The sequence below is a fragment of the Biomphalaria glabrata genome, chromosome 9 (assembly GCF_947242115.1).
Source record: "Biomphalaria glabrata chromosome 9, xgBioGlab47.1, whole genome shotgun sequence".
Classification (NCBI taxonomy): Eukaryota; Metazoa; Mollusca; class Gastropoda; family Planorbidae; genus Biomphalaria; species Biomphalaria glabrata.
In genome coordinates this window covers 36,679,497-36,701,976 of record NC_074719.1, presented here as the reverse complement: position 1 = coordinate 36,701,976, position 22,480 = coordinate 36,679,497, and the positions used below count along the sequence as shown (strand labels likewise).

The 22,480-nt window shown below is 35.9% G+C and overlaps 1 protein-coding gene across 1 annotated transcript; it reads left to right on the top strand.

The window, feature by feature from the left end:
- Nucleotides 1-261: 261 nt before the first annotated feature.
- Nucleotides 262-17,937, top strand: LOC106065484 (uncharacterized). The gene is made up of 5 exons (XM_013224318.2): nt 262-598; nt 9,296-9,334; nt 12,243-12,300; nt 14,979-15,052; nt 17,122-17,937. The coding sequence occupies exons 2-5, from the start codon at nt 9,296-9,298 to the stop codon at nt 17,884-17,886; spliced, it is 936 nt and encodes a 311-aa protein (XP_013079772.2). The 5' UTR covers nt 262-598; the 3' UTR covers nt 17,887-17,937.
- Nucleotides 17,938-22,480: the final 4,543 nt, after the last annotated feature.

Here is a 22,480-nt window from a genome sequence, read left to right as displayed (position 1 = left end):
TATTGGTACATAAAGTAGGAATGGATATATCTTATGTACATCAATTTATTACTAGTTTTAAATCGAAGTATCACTGCAGACATTGGCTCACAGTCCAGTAGAAAAATTATGAAAATGGCTTCCCCTGGTTAATCATGGAGTTAAGATTTACTTTCAGTTTCAACCAGTAACGTAATAATGAACTATTAAATCAACCTTCGTACCACAACGTATCAAACAGGAAGTCATATCCATGACATAAACAGCCGATAGTCTGTTCGAATGGCTTGTAGTCCTCCACCTCTGCTTTAATATGCACAACGTTCAACTTGTTAAGTAGGCCTTGGACCAGATAGTTTGTTTTTTTTAACGTCGAGTTCTCAAGCGCGTTAAGTGTCGGCGTTTTCCCGTAACCTACTTACCAAAGTGTATAGATCAGGTTCGAGCTAGAAGGTTAAAGTTATTTTATAAAGTATACACACTTCTAAGAAAACAACTTATAAGAAGGACAGTATTTTTTTTTCAATTAAATACAGTTTTTAAATTTTAATGGACATGTAGTGGTTGGAGACTGTTTATCAAGAGTCAAGTTATTTCGCTTGATGGTATATCTGCAAAGGTAGGATTAGCGTTGTCTAGAATTATAATGTTAATATATAATTGGACTTGTATATATGTTTAAGCGCTTTTGCTTAAGCAATTGTGTTAAGCGCTTGCTTATGTGGTTATGAGTGTATTTTTTTCTTTTTTCCTTGTCTTTAGAGACAATAGGAGCCCTATATTTATATATATATATATATATATATATATATATATATATATATATATATATATATATATAAATGTGAGCAGGTCAGGCAGGCGCGAGTGTATAGATCTATTATCTGCTGCTCAACATTAAAATTTACCAACAGTAGGCAGATGTTAGCGCTACTGGATGGGCTCAATCTGTGACACCTCAGTCCACGACCGAGGGGCTAAAGTCGCCTAAGTAACCAGACAACTAACTATACTAACTTAACTAAATGAAATCAAGATAACAAACTTTAGTTTACGATAAATAAAACAAAAAGAAACTTTATTTACATACAAAAATAAATCAATAATAAAATATAATATATACACTAACTTGACTAATCACTACTACTGAACCGATCAACTAACTAAAACCCTCTAAATCTACACCACTACAAACACTAACAAACTAACCAAAGCAACTATCTAACACAAACTGATCAAAACAACTATCTAACTAAAGAGAACTAAATCACTACAAGACAACTACTATACTAGACCTAGATCTACACAAACACACTACAATAAACTAATCTAGATCTACAATATCCTACTACTACAAACAACTCATACCTAAAACTAAAACAAGAACATCTTAGTATTCACTAAGAACAGAACAAGACTATAACTAAGCCACTAAGCTAAGACTACACTACAAAAACAAAATAACACTTGTCTAGATCTACAGCAACACTAACAACACTACAATACTAGATCTATCAATAGCTGTTTAGAGCAGAAACAAAATTAGAAAATAACACTAGATTCCCTAGAATTAGAATAGATCTACAACAGCAATTATAGCAGCAATATTAGATACAGTAGCATGTATTTCAGCAGTAATATTCATCAGTAATATTCAGCAGTAATAATAGCAGGCCGTCCCAGGTACAGAATAATAAAATAATTAGACGACAGACCACAAAGATCTTCGGCTGTCACACAGACATACTATACAGACCACTGGTCAACTGTACACTGAACTGTTTTAAGACAGCATGTAGTACATTACTTTTATACTATCCCGCACTAACCTATATAAATATGCGGAAGTACAATTATAAAATCTGACACTAACCTATAAAAATAAAATATATAAAAATAGATCTAACCTATACAACAAAAATACATTTAAAAAATAGCCAAAATTGCATATAAAACTAGCTCTGGGAGCGCAAGCTCATATATATATAAAACATATAGAGAGACAGAGAAAAAGAGAGGAGAGAGAAAGAGAGAGAGAGAGAGAGAGAGAAAGACGTGTGTGTGTGTGACTGTGTTTACGTAGGATACGTACTTTAAAAAAAAAATTTGAAACCACCCTGAAGTAATAACGTCTTCAAATCAATTTTTTTAACCAATATTTACTATAGAAACGAAAATCAGTCTGTTAAAACATTGAATGGTACATTTAGGAAAGTAAACATTTGGCTACTAGGGTGTAAGTGTGTCATCGAGAACAAGAAAGCTTGATATATATAAAACTTGACCCTTGGCCTGATACCTTATACGAGTTTGTGAATGTTAATTAAGGAATTAAAATCTGCCAAGTTGTGGGTTTTCCCTGTCTGATTCACGCAATCCATTCCTTGCTCTAATACCACTTGGTAAGAAGGAGCGCTTGTACAAGTTAGTCCTAGCAAATGGAATAAGAAATGTGCCTCTATTATTTTGTCTTTCTGAGTATTTTTTTTTGTTGTTTTTTTTTCTATTTGTAAATTAAGGTTCAATCTTTTAAGTATTACTGCTACTTTACTTTTGAGTCTTCTAGCCTGAAGGGTCTCTTAGTGATTTTACTGAAGGTGTTACTCTAATCAAATCTGAATATACATGTATTATGAATCTCACAGTTCTATTATAGCATCCTAGTTTCCCTGATTTAGGGGTTCCCAGATAACTGTATAAGCTAATATTGGTCTAGTTTAGGTTAAATAGCATTTTAGTTTTATATTCTTGTTTGAATTGTAGAAATTTACATTAAGAAGATCTAATCATTTTATTGTCAATTTGGGGATTCCATGATAACTTTTCATTTATTATAACTCTTTCGTATTTGGAGGTTTTAGTTTTTGTAAGCACGTAACCGTGACTCACGGAAGTAGTTTTCATTTGTTTTAGCTTTTGTGTTACTCTCATAGACATAAATAAATATAGACTGGCCGATTAAAGAGTTTTATGAAACGAAAATTTGTGACTTGCAATTTTGTGTACTTTATTATACAGCATTTATAAGCAGTATAAAAGTTAAGTATTCATATCTATTTCAGCCATAACCTATATAAGTATTACAATATTTTCACTAGTGTTTTTTTTTTAAATCTCTAAGAATGAAGATCATGTAATTTTTCATAATTCGGAAATCCGAATACAATAGATATACACGTTTTTAAGTTACATGAAGTTACTTCCTTCGGCCAGTCTATATTTCTTTATGTCTATGGTTACTCTTTATAATTGGCATTTTTCTGGTTGGAAAGACATATGTCAATTCGATTCCCATTTCTGTAATTCATCTAATTCTCTTTGTAACAGTTCAGTATCTTCAGGATATATAGTGCATTAGTTTGCAAATGATAAAACTTTTTCTCCAGACCTAATGTAGTTTGGTAGGTCAAAATGTGAATTTGAAAGAGTAGCGGACCTAAGATTTTTACTTGAGGTAAACCAAAGTTTTCTAGTATTCGTGTTGATTTGGAACAATTTATTTTTACAGTTTGTCTTCTCCCTTTAGTAACAATAATATTAATTTAATTTATAGAGCGCTGTTAACAAATAAAATGTAGACTCAAGTACCGTCACTCAAGGCATTGTGATAACATTACAAACATAAACACGAGACCTAAAATGACAAATAAATCTAAAAAAGTTTTAACCAGATAGGCCTTAATGTTCTTCCTGAATGTAGTGTAGCAGGTTGTCCTCTCTTAGATCAATGGGGAATGAGTTCCAAACCTATGGTCCGTGCACTGAGAAAGCCCGCGGACCTTAGCTTTTGTGAGAGAAACGTGGCACTACTAGAAGCATTGAGACAATTCAGCGCAGGGCTCTCTGTGGGACATATGGAGTGATCAGCTCGCTAAGGTACAAGGGCATTTCTTTATAATAGATACACTGATGACAAAGTGTGGTCATCTTTCGCAATTCATGTGTGTTTTGACTCTTTTGAGTCTCTTTTTGATTGCTTCAGCCTCATGTCGTTTTGTTTACAGGAAATCCTGAATCCATTGATTTAGTGAACCGGTTGTACAGAAATATTGTAACTTTTTAAGCAAGCTATGGTGAGATGAACTTTGTGTTATGCTGTAGAAAAGTCCATAAAATAACATCTATATGGCTCATTATTATCTTAGCCTTATGACAAATCATGTGAGTTTCACATGACCTATATTTCCTAAAGCTATGTTGTTATGGGGTAAGGACTTTTTGTTTGTCTAAGGGGTTTATAATTTTGCTACTTATTATGTGTTCTGGGATTTTACATGTCATAATGAATAGTGATAAGGTCTGTAGATCAGATTTATCTCATTTTTTAAATAGTGAAGTGACAGTAGCTTTTTGGTACTCTGCCCTGATTAAGAGATGCCTGAAAACGTTTTTTAACACTAGTGCTCGCTCATGGCTTAGTTCTTTGAGCAATCTGGCTGTAATACTATCGGGTCCAAATGCTTTATTTGTTAGCTAATAGTTTTAGGATCTCCTTTTCTTGTAAATCTATTTATCCTATGATTTCGACTTGGGTTAAAATAAGTCCTTGTTTTTTAGGGGCTGAAAATGATGGTGCAAAGAATCTATTTACAAGGTTGATTTTAGTTTCATTATCATTATGTGTTATGTTCTCTTCTCCTTTAAGGGGGGCTACACCCGCTGTTTCTATATCTTAGATTTAATGTATGACAACATAGGTTGTTATTTTTTTTTCACTTACGTATTCGCTCTGCAGCTGTCTGCCAACGTTTGGGGTTAGGTTCTTAATTTTAAGATACTTTTTTTATGAACTTTTTTGCCTTTAAACTTTTATCATAGGTTTTCATTCTGCACATTTTTTATTTGTAATTAAACAAGCAGTTCCCCATTCTGTTAGGTATTAGATTTTCTATTATGTTTTTAAGATGGCTTTTAATGCAATTGTAGAAGTCGTCATCTGGTTGGTTAGTGTTCTTTTCCGCGAACCAGGACGTTTTGGCGACGCCGTTTTGGCATTAAGTATGTAGAAACATAATGTAAATTAAATTAGATTTTTTTTTTCAAAAGATTCATCCATGTTTTCCTTGTCTACTTGTCTATCTGTTACAGGAATGTGTGTTTGTAGGTGTAAGAGTTTAAATTGTATTTTGTTGTATTATTGGTTCATTCCTCCATGTCAACATTTTTTATGAAGATTTTCATTTTTGTATCTTGGTATAATTGAATTAGGTTGCTTTTATTTGAAAGTTATGCGTCCCTTTTGGTTTTAGATTGATTACTGCTTTTATTTGATTATTTATTGTAACAATATCATGGTCAATTAGTCCTGGGATAATGTCATAATCTTCCACTAATCAAGGGCTGTTAGTTAAGAGGAGATCTAATTCTAATGGATTGTTTTATCTAGTTCTTTTGTTTTTATAGTCCTTTTAGGGACTTTTACTATGAGTGTAGATATTCTGCCTCTTTTTGGTTAATCCAGCCTCATACTGTTTATTTTTAGTTTATTACCTAGGTTGGGGGTTTATTGAATTAGTTGTTTTTTTAATAATGTGATATACACTTACATTGTGAAATGTTTCTATACACTTCCTTTATATCCTTAAGGTTTTGATTTGATCAATAGTTAATATATCCAATGATATATATTGGAGATCAAAGTCCTACATAATCAATTAAATATGTATCATATCAAACAATATTTATACACATTGAATATAGCGTGCTGGTATCAAAAGAAAACATGTTTAAAAACTACATCACGTGACTTCTTCACGTTGTCTTTTAATACATTAAGTTTTAAAGAAAAAAAGAAAGATTATATAAAAGACTGTCCTTGAATCGCGCTATAAAGGTCATATTTGAAAACAAATTATTTGACTATTTAAGACACTTTTGGAGTTCGGAAAGTTTTTTTACTTCCTGGACCGGCTAAATTTGAAACTCTTGCGCAAGCCAACACCTGGCATGTCCTTGTCAACCCCTTCCCCAATTCTTTTATTCTTTTGTAACACACGCTACCCTCTGGCTGATAGTGACATATATTAAATATAGTTGAAAGATAAGGTACATTTAAATCGTTTTCATTCCTGCATGAGTTACGTCACATGCCCAAAGCAAACGCTTGATTCATGTCGACAGTGTAGTGTGTTCTTATCATATGCGTTTTTTTTAATAGGAAAAAGTCCTCTGTAGACACTTCTGGCTGTGAAAAGCTAGTTTCTGACAAACGGTTAAAAAGATTTTTTTTTCCAAACATACATTGCATTTGTGTCGGTGTTTTTTCATCTGCATGGGTATGAAGCTCGTTCTTCTTTATTATGCAAACCCTTGGTATTTTTGTTTCATTGCGTCTTTACTTACATCTCAAAGCTCTGGCGGATCCAGGGGGGGGGGGGGGGCGATCGCCCCTACCGCCCTCCCCCCCACTCGGCCACACACACCCCCCCGAAGGGGGGGGGGCGGACGAATTTTAGTATAGAATTCACACAATTTGTATACGAATTTATTACTTATGTTAAAGATATATACTAATTATTTATATTTCAACCTATTTTTAGATTATTTCGCCGCCCCCTTTCTAGTATTATTGCCGATTTGGTAGGGTCGGGAGGGGGCGATGGCATCAATCCACCCCCCCACCATAAACTTTCGAGTGGAAGGGGGCGGTCCTATTTATTTGTAGAAATCACAGCTTGCTAACAAAATCAATTAAATATCTTTATGATTAAAACTTGTTATTGGTATTTTAAACGGTCTTTATATTATGTCGTTCACCTGTTGGCCGATTGGATATGGGGGAGCGAATACCTCTACTGCCCTTCCCATCTAAACCCTTTGAGGGGGAAGTCCTACTTTTATGGAGAAATCATAGTATGTGAACAAAATTAGTCGAATATCTATATAATATAAACAGGTAGAAGTGCGATACATGCAATCACCTTCCAACCCCCCCCCCCCCCATCGGACAAACCAATACTTTTTTCTTTTTGTATTATAGTAAGAAATTACAAAATTTAAAAAATCTATCACTAATAAAATTTATATATGCTATAAAGTAAATTCTTATATCGAGTCGCCCAACCCCTATTCTTTAATGCAAAATGCAATCATTAGCAGAAATTATAAAAAGCGAGGATTAATCGTTTTCATTTTACCGCCATTCCCATTTCCATACAGAGTTTGTGTAATTTCACATGAATTTATCATAACTATTTTAAGAAAGACTTTGCTTTGGAAAAGTTATAATTCAAATGAAATTTCCAATATAACAGTCACGGTTGAGATGAGTTCAAAAGCCAGATAATCTTTTCCTAGTCGACTTTTTCCAACCTTTACTCTATCTCATATTTTTCTAGTTAAATAAATTTAGGACACAATTTATGCTTGAATTATATCGAATATTATTAATAATTTTTTTTTTCGGTGGCGATCCTGAAAGCCTTAATCTAAATATGTGGGGTATCTTATCTTTTCAAAGAACAAATCGGTTGTATTTGCAATGTATTAAGGGACTATAAATTCATATTAGAATATTTTTCCACATTATTCAAAAGGTCCTTTAAAATAGAATGAATAATGAGCTGTATGTCAGGAGAATGCGTTACTGCAGTGAAGAATGCCAGAAAACGCTTTTAGCGTCGGGGCTTCGCCCCGAACCACAGTGATAAATAATGAGCTGTAGATGTCAGGAGAATGCGTTTCTGCAGTGAATAATGCAAGAAAACGCTTTTGGTGTCGGGGCTTCGCCCCGAACCCCTCTAATAAGTAATGAGGTGTAGATATCAGGAGAATGCGTTTCAACCGTGAAAAATGCAAGAAAGCGCTTTTGGCGTCGGGGCTTCGCCCCGAACCCCTCTAATTAGTAATGGGCTTTAGATATCAGGAGAATGCGTTTCAGCCGTGAAAAATGCAAGACAATGCTTTTGGGGTCGGGGCTTCGGCCCGAACCTTACTGAGGAAGCTTACAGCGCTCTCCCAGACCCCCAAGCTTGCAAATAAAAGAGCCTCAACATGACTGTTTTTTTTTCTTTTTTTTTTCGCCGAAGATTGAGAAACAGTCTTATTTTATTCTCATATATCGAACAAAAAAATATATATATTAATATATATATATATATATATATATATATATATATATATATATATATATATATATATATGTTGTACGCACGTTTATGCATAGGGTTAGGGTTTACTGGGCGATAGGGTTAGGGTTTGGAAAAAAAATCGCCCCCCCCCAACTCCAAAGTTCTGGATCCGCCAGTGTCTCAAAGTGGTAACGAACAAGCAATAACGGAAATTACAAAATTGACATTAGTTGAAACTGGAATTTGAAAAAGAAACGAAACTAAATAGAACAATGTAATGGTATAAAATGTACATTATTGATAAAAAAGTTACCCCTTTCAAACATAAAAGTCTTCTGTTTCTGTGGCCTACGATTAACGATGGTGTCATACGGCCAGCACAATGACCAACCGCGTTTACCTTTCCACAACTTATGTCAGGTCCCCATTAGAGCTGGGTGGACTCGGAGGCTCAGAGATCTAATACAAGAAAAATTTCAGCCTGATCCGAGATTGGGTGTAGGAGAAATAAAGTGTACAAACTTTTGGCCAGACAGACAGACAGACAGAGTGAGTTGATAAAAGATTTGTAAAAAAAAAAAAAATGGGATGTGAATGTTCTAAAATACATCTGTTTAATTCTTTTGCTTGAGTATGAGTCGGATGAACTTAGGTGACAGCTTAGTTGACAGATGAAAAGAATCTTTCTTATTCTCTACTTCTAACTGCCCCTTTACCCCAATCGAGACCAATCGTCAACACTGACCTGCGACCATGATACATGTGGGCAGTGGAGACCAATAGCTCGTTGGTACAGGCCTGTCACGTGGCAACAAACTATTGGTCTCCACAGCCCACAGGATGTGACGTTGCAGGTCAGTGTTAAGGCTTCTAGGACGATTGGTCTCGTTCAAATCCGTTCCGCATCGTTTACAAGCGCTTTCAAATTTAACATTTTTTTTTTGCTTCACCATCTTTACCTCAATCTTTACCTCAATCTTTACCCCAAACTTTTACTCCCAATCGTTACCTCAATCTTCACACCTCAATCTTACCTCAATCTTTATCTAAATCTGAAACGAAGCTTGTATATAACTAACAGAGTGTTTCTGATTGATTTAATAAATTATCTTGACAGAGGAACTATAACCTAGTTATGTATTTGATATAATATGTTTATAACATTTATTTAGAAAATACTGTCTTATATTAGAATACAATTGTATCTTGTGATCAATAACTTTTTTTTTCTCATTACTTTGTTTCAGATGTCGCAGCTGAAGTATTTGAATAAAGAAATTAGCACTGTAAGTATGGGGTACATCATATTAATATTACTAAAGCTAATCTTTAAAGCTTTAGGAGGCACCAATGTTGCGCCTACCACGTATTTTGTCCATTTATCCCTGTGACGTTGTAGGTCTGCCTCTACATCCTCAAGCCACCGAACTCGTAGTCTGCCTTTGGAGCGCCTGTCTTTTTGTTTTTTAGGACAATCTTAGCTCCTCTGTTCTCTGGCATTCGTCCGAGGTGACCTGTCCCCAACGTCATGTGTTCCCTTATTATTTCCGTCACTATAGAGGGGTCTTCATAGAGCTGGTAGATTTCCTGGTTGGTGCGAATCCTCCATCCTACCACTTCTCAGCTTACCAAAAAAGAACTGCCTTTGGCATACGATCGCCCCTCATACAGGATTTGTGCACTGCCCAGCGTAGCTGTCGAACTTAGAAGTCCCTCAATACTGTCCATTCAGTGCAGTCTTGCCACCATATCCCCATAATAGAAAGCATGCACATTTGATGTACTTTTAAAAATGTAAATAGTGACAACATTATTTAAATTGAAAACAGTAATGGATGAAACGAGAATGTCACGAACGCATGTTTAAATGTTTAAAAAAAGCGAAAGTTTTAAATGTTTTCGAAAAGAAAGATAATCCATCATTGGGTTTCAAAAGTGAAGGAAAATTTGGTGTTGGGGGGGGGGGGGATTAAGAAAAATAGTTTGCTGAAATGATGGCTCCAAAATATCAAATTAAAATATTATACAAGAGAATATACTGCAACAAAATATTTCAAATGTTTGAAGCTTTAAAAGTAAAAATGTCCGCGTTCAGATCTTTTGCGATGTATATCTTATATCTTAAAGTGCTTTAAACAAAAAGAAAATTCTACTCTCTTGAATCCGCTCTGTTCCCCCCCCCCTTTTTTTTTAAAGTTAACTTTCACTGGGTTTACTAGACAAATCACTTGGTCACATGACATCAGCGTTTAGCAATAGCCACGAATACATGTGAACTTTAGCACCTCCGTTTTATTGACATTTATGCAACAGGGAACTTTGCACAATTCTTTAGCACCTCCGTTTTATTGACATTTACGCATCAGGGAACTTTGCACAATTCTTTAGCACCTCCGTTTTATTGACATTTACGCATCAGGGAACTTTGCACAATTCTTTAGCACCTCCGTTTTATTGACATTTACGCATCAGGGAACTTTGCACAATACTAAACATACGAAAACATTTGGGGCGAGGCGCTCTAAGAAGCAAGGTATATTCTTAGACATACCAGAGTACCCAGCTTTGTTTTTCTGGTTACACTACCTCTATTCAAATCAGAACTTTATGGAACCTAGAACAAGTAATCTTGAACCAGGAACCTTTATGGACGCTGATCTCACAAAATGGCTCTAACGTTTTTCATTAAATTTAACAGTTGATGTCTATTGCCGAGAATAGCATTACTAGCTCGTTGGCCACACGGGGAAACTCTAGTTTGACCGTTTTAATTTTCAAAGTTAAAAAAAAAATTTGGCTATAAAGCTTGACCGACATCTAGATCCCGCATTGGTTTTGAAAGGACCATCGCTTTCGGGCATTTCCAAGGGTAAGGCTTAATTGATTACAGAATTTAATAAAATGGTATTCATATAAATTTTGCGCATCGTCTTCTAGGTTTAGATTTAAAGGCCTATCACTGAAATCGGAATTATTGAAATTGAAAAAAAAACCTTGGCGTAGTAAGCAGTATTTTCGTTCGATATATTTTAAGACGAATTGGTACTGAAGGGAAAGTACATACAAAATATAACATCCTTATTTATATAAACTTTGTTTCAAAATGACATGCTCAGATGATGTCATGTGTTAGTCTGTCATTTAATTAAAAAAAAAGCATTTATTTTTACAATTCCTCTTATCAGTTAGCCTTTTTTTCATGGAAACCAAAAAAAAAAAAAAAAACAGCACCAAAAACTCAAAACTGGAACCTGGGTGGACGCTTATCTCAAAAGTGACAGTAACTAGACTGTTCATATATATGTTTGGGACAAGAATTTCCAGATCATCGGCCACGCTGTGAAAACTCTGGTTTGGCCGTTATAATTTTTCAAAATATAATCTTCTTAAATTTATATTTGGTCTGGTAGTCTAGACAACCTTTATCTTAAACACTTCTACGTCAGCGGGTATTCCCGCACGTATTCATTCAAAAATGCACTAAATAGACGCTCAGGAACATTTTGCGCACAGTTTTCAAAGTCTGGATCTATAGGCCTAGCATCAAACTTGAATCTTCTTCATCTTATATCTAGATCCAGTATTCTAGTCTGCAATAGGCTGCATGGTCGTGCGTTAAGCCGAGACCAGTTGTCATAGAAGGCCTGAACGGTAACCTGTAACGTCGCAACGTGTGGGCAGTTTAGACCAATAGCTCGTTGCCATGTCGTAGAGACCTGTGACATGGCAACGAGCTATAGGTCTAAGCTGCCCACATATTGCGACGTCGCAACTTAGTGTTTAGGCCTTCTATGACCAATAGTCTCGGTTAAACACGCTGGACTGTCGTTCGATCGTCTTGGTGTTCCTGGGCTCATACCCATCCCTCTGCGATCCCCCGTAGATGTAGTTCATCTTCAATTCCGGAAGAACATCTGAAACATATAAAACAAGATTTTTTTTACTGTCTTTTCATTTTGCCTTGTCGGGATCTGCATCACTAAACTAGAATTGTATGTGATCTGTGTACACGCGATTAACCAGGATTGTATTCGTGGAAGGGAGGAGGGGGGTCTTCATTTTTTTTTTAAATCTATCATTCATTTGTTATTAATAGCTAAGTAATCAGCTCTTACAAAAAGTTACTTTAGCAGTTTTATCTCGATGACGTGACAAACCAAGCTTCAATTTCTTTTTCTTTTTTTTTTTTCACAGAACAAGACGATAAGAAAAGATCCTCCACCCCCACCTGTAGCGATCACATCACAGAAAGGTAAACACACCTCTGGTAGTTACAGGCTTACACACTAGAACAGTAGACGGTTTCCTATTGGCTGATAATGAGACGAACTTGACATTTGATATCAAAACTCATAGAGGCAGCAGTTTATTTGGGTTTTTTTTTGTTTGTTTTATTTTGTGTTAACTTCTTTTAGATTTTCAATCATCATTTTTTACTTCCTCTTTCCCCTTTATGTCTTTTAAGTTTTTTTTCCTCAGGAAATGTACCTTCAAGTTGTAAGGGATTTATGGGTCATTGTCTTTTTTTTTTGTTTCTTTGAGGTATGGCTGGTCTACCAGTATGAAAGTAGTAAATAAAGTATCCCTTTAAGACCTTGCGATTTATAGGGCCAATGATCTAAAGGTCATCTGTTTCTGTGCCTTGCGGTTAACGAGGGTGTCAAGTGGACAACACAATGATCGACCGTCTTTGCTAAACCTAACTAATGTCAGGTACACAAGTGAGTTGGATGCACTCAGGGGCATCATAAAAAACCTGAATTTCAAAATACAGTCTCTGTCGAGATTCGAACCCGAGAAACACTCAGCCACCATGCCTCCAACTAAAGCGAGATTTCTCAAAAATATATTTTAAAATATTTTATGTTGTATGTTGTTTTTTTTCACAATACCTCTTTTAAACTCGTAACTTCCAGAAAACTTCTGGACGGGGAAAACTTTCTGGGTGGAACCTGGACACGGAACTTCGATGACGGCTCTAATGATTTTCTAGAAATTTGATAATTGTTGTATATCGTAGAATTACTAGCTCGTTAGCCAAAGTGGGTAAATATACTAGTTTAAATACTTAGAACGTGCAAACAGAAAGGGATGGGACACAGACCTATATATATATATTATACCTAGACAGGATATGGAAATCTCTTTTCAATATGTTCAAAATTTAAAAAGATGTTAAACAGTAACGAATCAATTGCTCCATTTAAATTTTTTTAAAAATAAGATCTAGCCTACTTCATGTCACATTACTCAATTACTCTTGTGTTTTAATTATCATTATTGTTGGTTGGGGAAGAAGTTGAAATATTTGTGTCAATAATCAGAGACAAGTATCTGACTTATTCGTATTTTAAGGACATTTTCACAATTTTTCTCTCCCACTCCACCCCCCTTCTTAGCTAAAGCCCAACAATCTAGAAATCGTTTCTAAAATTTATTAAATAGGCATTTTGTCAAAAAAAGGAGGCTGGCATGTCTTTTTATGTTTATAAATACCCCCCACCCGCTCACGGCTCTAATATGAACAGTATGAGAAAAATGGGGGGGGAGAGGTAACTCTTGGGGTTGGAGGCTGTAGATGCAGGTCTCAAAAGAGTCTAGAATTCATATTGAATTGAATTAGAAGTACTAATAGTTTTTTTTGTACAAAGCTTATATCATCTCACTGTCTATCTGTATGGTAAAAAAGTTTGAAGATGTTATTTCTCCCACACCCAATCTCGGATTCAACTGATATTTTGCACAAATATTTCCCTTACCTGACAACACAAGAATCAATTTAAAAAATTACCAATTGGTTAATTAACTATTGCCAATGAATTATATTGTTTGGTATCTTGAGCAAGGGAAAGAAATCGTACTTGACAGATGGGGTGGAATAAGTTGAATTAGCCCCCCTTGAGGACTCGAGCCCTAAGTGAACATTTTTTTATACATTAAAAAAAAAATGATCATATATACCACATTCTCCCCTTCCCCTATCACAACTGGTCCAGACAAGTGATAGGATCATATCGCAGTTGAAAAGCTAAAAGCGAAACAAAAATAATGGACCTCATTTACCAATCGTAAACAAACAACATTGAGTCACGTGCTTCTCTTCTATACAAATTACAATCCTATTTTACTTTAATCAACAATGACATCACGTGACAGTTTTTTTCCCGTTGTTTGAACAATATTATCCCGTGACCGTTCGTTTATGTGAAAGAGATCCATTTGTAAAAATATTTCTAATCGCACATATTTATTATGTTTAGGATGTACATAACTGATACAAATAACACTTTTTATAAGCTTTGTTGTTGTTTTTTTTTAAAGAATTTTTTAAAATGGTTGTCTTGTCAGTCATTTGATTCGCTGTCAGGTGTATGAAATTATTTCGCTATATTTAACAAGAAAGAGACTGCACCTTATTAGAATTACAGACCTTCATGCAGATAAGACAATTGGTATTCCTTTAAATATATCATTTACAACTACTTCCCTTTTGGTTGTCGAGATTTAAATACACTTGTTTAAATCACATATTTTTTTAAAAATCTCTTTCTCGTAGACTACATACGTTCCTTTAAAAACAAAAGGATGTATCGATGATTGAACATAATTATTTTTTCCCCGACCCAATAATGAGTGGCCGTCATAGTTACATGAGCAGGAACTTCTTTGAAACCTGTGAGTCTTTCAACGTCTGATGTCAAAATTGCTCAATAAGAACATTATTGGTTTTGATCTTTGACCTTTTAAAAATTTCCGACGTACTTCCTGTCTCTAAGCCCCTCCCCATGTATTACTACACTATGACGTCATTTCCTGATTGCGTATTTCATAACATAGATTCGCCTATTTAAATTATTTTTTTCTTCCTTTTGTTGATTATTTTTCGCTAAAAAAATATAACAACATATTTATATTTGTTCTAATGTTCAGATGAGCATCGCTATGAAGAAGTGGCCGTTGGTCAGAAAGAAGAAAACCTGTACGATAAGCTGGTCTACACTGAGGTAAGTAAGGTTGAATCTGTAAGATGTTTACAAAATGCACTAATATATTGGTGTGCCTGTAAGATGTGTATAATAATAACACTAGGGCTTGTCTTCGAGTCCGAAGATTAGTGAGGAAAGCAGTATTTCCCGTGGCTGAGCAGCCCCAGCTGTGACCTACATATTTTGCCACATCCAGGGCAAGCACAACCATTGAGTCTGTAAGACGCGTACAAAATGTACTAAAACCTATGTTGTTGTTACCTTTCGTTATCTTGTAGCAACAATACTGCTGGTAGACACCTAATCCGTCGTAGACATAATATATCGTAATCTTAACTAATAAATTTGAATTGACTTGAGTAACTTTCTTGAGAACAATACTAAAATACTAAATAGAAATTTTATTAAAATATAGTCAAAATAAACTTGTGATAAAATGAAATAAATGTACTAGGCTTTTGATATGGTACTTATTTTACAAAATTTAAATCGCTACAATAACACAATCTTTCATTCTCTCGTTCTGGAGTCGTCTGTCCTAACTAAGACCAAATGAAGAGAATGCCACCTATGTTAAGACCAAATGATGAGAATGCCACCTATGTTAAGACCAATGTCGAGAATGCCACCTATGTTAAAACCCCATGACGAGAATGCCACCTATGTCAAGACCAAATGAGGAGAATGCCACCTATGTTAAGACCAAATGACGAAAATGCCACCTAAGTTAAGACCAAATGAGGAGAAAGAAGGAGAACTTCTTTTTAGTACATGTGGAGGCAACGAGAATCTGGGAGAATATTTTAGTGTTTTATTTAGGCATGCGGCAAACCGAGACCATCCGTAATAGAAGGCCTCAGCACTGACCTGCTACGTCACTACCTGTGGGCAATGCAGATCAATAGCTCGTTGCCACGTCGTACAGACCCCGCTCAAGGACTTGTGTGATAGGTATCATATGTTAGGACTTATGTAATAGGACCCGTGTGATAGGACCTGTGTGATAGGACTTGTGTGATAGGACCTGTGTGATATGACCCGCGTGATAGTACCTGTGTGACAGGACCCGTGTGATAGGACCTTTAGGATAGGACTTGTGTGATAGGATCTGTGTGATATGACCCGTGTGATAGTACCCGTGTGATAGGACCCGTGTGATAGGACCTGTGTGAAGGGAGCTGGGAATAGGACCTGTGTGATATGACCCGTCACCCGTGTGATAAGACTTATGTGATAGGACCTGTGTGATATGACCCGTCACCCGTGTGATAAGACTTATGTGATAGGACCTGTGTGATATGACCCGTGTGATAGGAACTGTGAAAGCGTATGAAATGTCTGAGTTTAAAAAACAACTGAAATAAAGTTTTACTTTTAAAAATGTATTATAACCACTTGCTTTTAAGTTAAATTACTATCATGTCCTACCGTCATTTTTTTTTTCTTTCTAGCTTTAAAATTAAAGAGTCTAGAATCCTCAAAAAGATTTGGAATTCAATTATGTTCATCTCTTCTTTTTTTTTTCCCCCATAATGTCAAACTAATAATTAGTCAAAAATGAAAACATGTTACTGAATAGGCTTTTCAAATTACTTTCCTATGACCTACTTTAGTTTAAACATGATCTGCTGTTCTGAAAGAATACATATAAGTCAATACCGCTTTAAGAATAGAACTCTTTTTAGTTTTCACTTTTATTTATATCAGTAAAAGCTCCTCTCTAATACAGACACGTATCTCTTCAAATGTCAAGTGAAATTGCTTATTGTAAAAAAAGAGAGAGAGAGAGAGAGATACAATAAATGAAGAGGGTATCCTACCCTGGCCTCTTTTTCTTTCAACCCGTCTGAATCAAAACTACTAAGTCATTATAAAACACTAAAGTATATTTTGAGACTTTATATACTTGATCAATAGAATAGCAATAAAAGACCAAATTCAAACTTTATGGCTGTATATATGAGTATATAAAAATATGAATAATGAAATAGAAAAAAACATTTTAAAACATGTAAACAAATTTGTTTCCTAAAAGCATTTCATTCTCAATTTTTAGTGGTAACGAATTGGTTTCCGTATTTCCCCAGGATGCTAAAGAAATCAGTACCAGACTTCAGTCTATCGAAGACAATCAGGAAAAAATGGCAGCTGAATTCCGAAGTCATTATCAATTTCTTATTTCTGAGATTAAGAAGCTACAGGACGCCCTCGAGGGAGTCAAAACCAGCAACATTAAGCTACAAAAGTCCCTGGTGGAGTCGTCCACGGTGGTACAGGAAAGTGTCGAGTCACTCAAGTCACAGTTCCTGGAAACGTCTGACCATCTAGGTCAGCACGTCCTACAAGTCAGGAAGGACATCGTCGCCCTATCAAAGAGAGACCCCAATTCCCCGCCGCCTATAAGCGGGTTTGAGTCGCCTAGTCACCACGGGGCCACCGACACTAGGGTCAAGCACATGTTTGAGTGGGATATTCAAAGCGTGGACAACCTGGTCAAAACACAAGGCCACGTGTCCAGTCACTCATACCACATCGGCGATCTGAACTACAAGGTCCTGGGAGGTGCGGAATTCCTCAAAGATAGCATCATGTCAGTTCGCATTTATGGGGAGTCTACTCATCCTTCGGGAACGGACCACCTGACTAAATCCGGACGCTTCGAGTGCAAAGTGATGGTGATTGACCGGTCCGGTGCAATGACGGACTGGCTGATAGGCAAAGTGGTTGGCAATTTCTTCAAAGAAAAAATGTGGATGGTTGGAAATGTTAGTGTACCAGAACTGAAGAAGAAAAACTATTTAGCTCAAAACAAAACCCTAAAGTTGAAATTTACCATTGACATTTTCAAATAAAATTCACACAGATCACACAATCATTTATATATATATATATATATATATATATATATATATATATATAAGGCATCACTGCCTTACTACATTGCAAAGCCAATTTATTCATTCTCTATTTATATTATTTTGACATATGCCTTGTTATTCACTATAAGCCTACATTAAAATAAAAATCCTGGCAACAGAGAACTAAAAATATGTTTATACAATATACATTATATAATTTTAGCACAGTTGAACTTTGCCACTAGAACAGAGAACTTAACAACTAAAATGTGAAATGTTCTTATTTATTTGATTATTTGTGTGCCAAAGAAATATTACAGATTTTATTCATCAATAATCTTCATAGTGTTGAGATTTTTAAAAAAAGTAAAGTTCCCTGTTCAGACCTTGCTATCCGAAAAATTAGAGATCGTATATCTGTAAATATTTTTTAAATAATTATTATTTAAGCACCTATATTAAAATCACAACTTTATGGAGGGTGGAATCTTCTGGGTGGGTGGAACATGAACACGGATCTCGAAAACGTCTGTAACTATTTTCTTAGAAATAGAACTCCTTCACTCCTAATCGACGGTACTATCTGTGACAGGTGGGGAAATGTGACGTGTGTTTGGCACGTTTTATGTCTAGGGGATGATTATTTTTAAAGCTATCACACCCCCACTTATCAGCATATGAATCGGGAGCAGACACGCAACGAGACAAAGCAATGAAAGATGGATACAAAAGTTAAAATAAAGGATATTTATTTACATAAATATACATATAATAATAAAAGGAGGGAGGGTTTGCATCTATCTCTAGTATATTCTACGTTTAATCATCACTCTTGCACATAATAAGAGAGTATGTCACTTTGTCCTCTGACTTAGCTGGTATTCCTGTTGATGTCGCAGCTGGCTGTGTCCTGGCTTGAGGTTCTGCAGCTGGAGGTGGCGCTCTAGCGGATAGAGGGACGCCGGCGATATAGTTCTTGTGGAGTCTCAATCCCCAAAATCTATTATCTGTAGTGGGCACAGTAGGGCGAGTGGCCGGCTACCGTGGGCACAAGGTTACTGCGGGCAGAGCGGATCTGCCGTGGGCAGCGTAGTTGACAGGATATGTCCAGTGAGTTGCAGAGGGTTGGCGTAGCTATGACGTCTCACACAGACCTGAGCCCATAGGGACGTCGCACCTAATAGCTTGACAGGTGGGCTGTCGAATAGGCGGGCAATGCCGATAGCGCCAAGTAGTAGAGTTGAGTAGTGTCGTGTAGACACTGAACAGCAACAGCAAATAAATAGGCAGACACCTGAGGGAGGCTGCGGATAAACAAAGACAAGTTAGGACATGTCTCTCATGCATCTTATCGATGCCCTCCACTGAGGTGCATTCGTCAGATTGGTAAAATTGCTTTAGAGCATAATTGGGAGAAGATGACAAATGGGGTTTGGAATAATAGATGGCTGATAGTAGCAATATAAAATGTACATAAAAGGGAAAGTATAATATAAGAATGTACATAGAAGGGGAAATAATAATCTCAAATAAACAACACAGGTGGATAGAGAAAGAAACAAGGGGGGGGGGGTTGAATTGGGCGATGGTCAGCGACCCAGATGATTGTTTACATATGACCGTGGGTCGAGAACAATGGAGCGTGCTTGAATGTTCCTTCAAGCGGCGCAACTCTCATTAGAGTAAAATGAGTAAAGGGGAGACAATTCAATACAGGGGAGATAACTCATATCTCCTTTCTAAGCGCAGTATTAGTGCGATAGTAAAATCATCAAGGCGATCAACCGAGATAAAGGAAATAAACTAAGATGTACAAATATATACATGGTTGCATCAACGATCAATTGAGCAACGTAGCATTAATAGATTAACGCAATACATAAATAAATACATAGGACATGTTCATGTTTTCTACTTACGCCAGTGAGAAATACACCATGCACTAATTAAATATAAATGAACTAAGCAAAATACACATGATAAAATCCAATGGAAATATACACAGAGTAATTAAGATGGAACTTGTGATTAAGTTCGGCTTACCACCAGGTATTCCTCTAGGAGGGAGAATAAATGATATAGTCCAGACTCGATAGCTCAGCTCGAATGAGAAAGAGAGGGTCTGACTTTATTTAATCTTCTTATATATGCCTGGGAAATGTGGGCGGGCACAGGAAACGTCCTAGGCTAAGAATTAGCTTACACGTGGGTGAAGTCCGACAAGAGCCGCACCTTGGAGTATCACGCGGTATGTTGACCCGCGTAATCTCTTAGATCAAAGAGAGACGTGGGGGGAAGAGTGACCTACATTTCACCCAAGGGGGGGGGATCAATCGCGGCGGACATCCGCGGATAAGACTAAAGAGAACGTGTCTATCTTTGCCCCGGTCAAGGGCAGATAAATGAAAGGACTGGCCTAATTTTCTCCAAGGTGGTGGACTAAGTCTAGCCTGGTAGAGAGGAAAAGGTGGGGCGGGTGGAGAATTCAGGGGTAGGATGGGGAAATAATTAAAATAAAATAAATAAATAATGAAAAATAATAATTAATGCTGTGATAATTTAGAGTGACTCTGACGGCGAGTTTTTGACTTGTCACACTATCTTTGATTCAACAACATTAGATTATATTTTTGGTTTTATAAATATCATTTCGTATTATTTAAATAGTCTATAGCAAATAAAATATGTTCTGGTTATTAAGTTATGGAAGTTTATTCACAACAGGAAAGTAAGCTGCCAATTAGCAAAAAGAATAATTTCGTCGGATCATGGAAAATAATTACGGAAAGAATAAGTTAATTGTATATCGCTGAGAAAATAATTGCTAGCTCGTTGGCCACACAGGGAAAACCGTTACATTTTGTCAAACTAAAAAAGGAAATAAATTCAAATTTGGCAAGAGAAATAGGCTTAGATCTAGATTCAACATAGGTTTTGAAAGGACAAGCGCGATGCAATGTAAAACGGTATGATGGAAGTTACTTTTTTTTTCTAGTCTGTATCGGCACTTAAAGAGACTTTCTATTCTTATCGCTATGTACAATGTCATTGAGAACTAAAAGAACACAAAAGCAACTCTTTGGATTGGCAGTCTTTACTCGAACGCTTTCTTTCGTTATTATAAAAAATGTTTCTAAATTGAGTTCGTCTAAATATCTTTCCTTAACAAATCATCTAACCGAGTGAGGCTCGGTCGCCTGGTACAGTAGGGCATTAGTGATTCATGAGTTTAATAAATTAATTTTTGTGAAAATTGTACGCATCGTCTTCTAAGTCTATATATAAAGTCTAGTAGATATACATCAAATGTTTCAGTGTGAATTTGTACAAAGTGTAGAACTCTATAGTCTTGTTATTTGTTGATGATATTTATGCTTTAATTTCGCTTGATTCTGCTGATCATAAATGTTTCATTATTCAAGTTTTTTGTTGATTGTTTTCTGGATGCGCATGTCTACACAAGTGTCTGAGTGAAAGTGATTTCCAAAGTGGTCTAAATAGACCCCAATGCAGGGCCGGACTAAGGGCACTGCAACCTATGCGGCCACAGTTGGCCCCGCACTTTCATATGCCCCGCGCTAATTCTAGTTGTAAATTATTTAAAAAAAAAACGCATTGTCAGCTTTCATAGATCTAAATCTATCTGGATCTCTTTAAAAATATCAAAAGCGATATTTTGGTAGTCGAGAGTAAATCTAAAAGGCAGATCTGAATGTTTATCGACTTTATGTTGGAAATCTACCTTCTAGTGTAGATGCTCGTAAAACTAATTTGACCGTTATTTTGCACCTAATAAAGTACGAATAAAATGCAAAGACGAATTTATTTTCTAACAAAAATTCTTAATTTTCACTTATTATCCTTATCCCTACCCAGACTACGCCCCGCGCTATCCGTTTCGCATAGGACCCCGCAATCTGTAGGACCGGCCCTGCCCCCAGGGGTCTACGAGGACTTCCAAGGGGCCTACGGAAGTGAAAAAATAAATTGGGGGTCTATGACCTGTATATGCGGGTATACGATAGTGGAACTCATTTAAGTTAAGCATGTACAGACTTTATAAATTTTCTCATTAATGATATGTAGGCCTACCTTAGCTAATTCTTTGAATTGTAATCCTGTCGAATGGCGGGGTTACAATGATTTTTTTTTTTAATTCTTATTTTAAATATTTACTTTTGTCTACATGAAAGTAATATTGTACATGGCCGAGTCTACAAAGAACTGTAGAAAGTACAGCTTTAGGTATAAGAAACAGGGTAGAAGAATAAAAAGTGAGGTAGCAATAATACATAAAACGCTAAACCATAATTTTCAAATACAAAAACAAAACCTAATAAAAGACTCAGATAGACACAAATACTAGAACAAATGTACTATTAGATCATGGAGTGGAATGACTGAGCTAGCCAGGAAAACCAGTGGCTTGTCAGAATTTAAGTCATTGGTTAACATATACATGACTAGATGCATAACTCATAGGACGTAATCATCTTCTTTTTTTTTTTTTTTAGGTAACGTCTGTATTTTATAACATAAGATAAGACATTTTTCTTCATTCATTCCTTGTCGAACAAGCCGTTTCATT

Excerpts from the sequence above, each read along its gene's own strand:
- LOC106065484 (XM_013224318.2), top strand. The coding sequence starts at position 9,296 with ATGTCGCAGCTGAAGTATTTGAATAAAGAAATTAGCACT. Across the intron at positions 9,335-12,242 it reads TGAATAAAGAAATTAGCACT|AACAAGACGATAAGAAAAGA; the intron begins GTAAGTATGGGG and ends TTTTTTTCACAG. Across the intron at positions 12,301-14,978 it reads AGCGATCACATCACAGAAAG|ATGAGCATCGCTATGAAGAA; the intron begins GTAAACACACCT and ends TCTAATGTTCAG.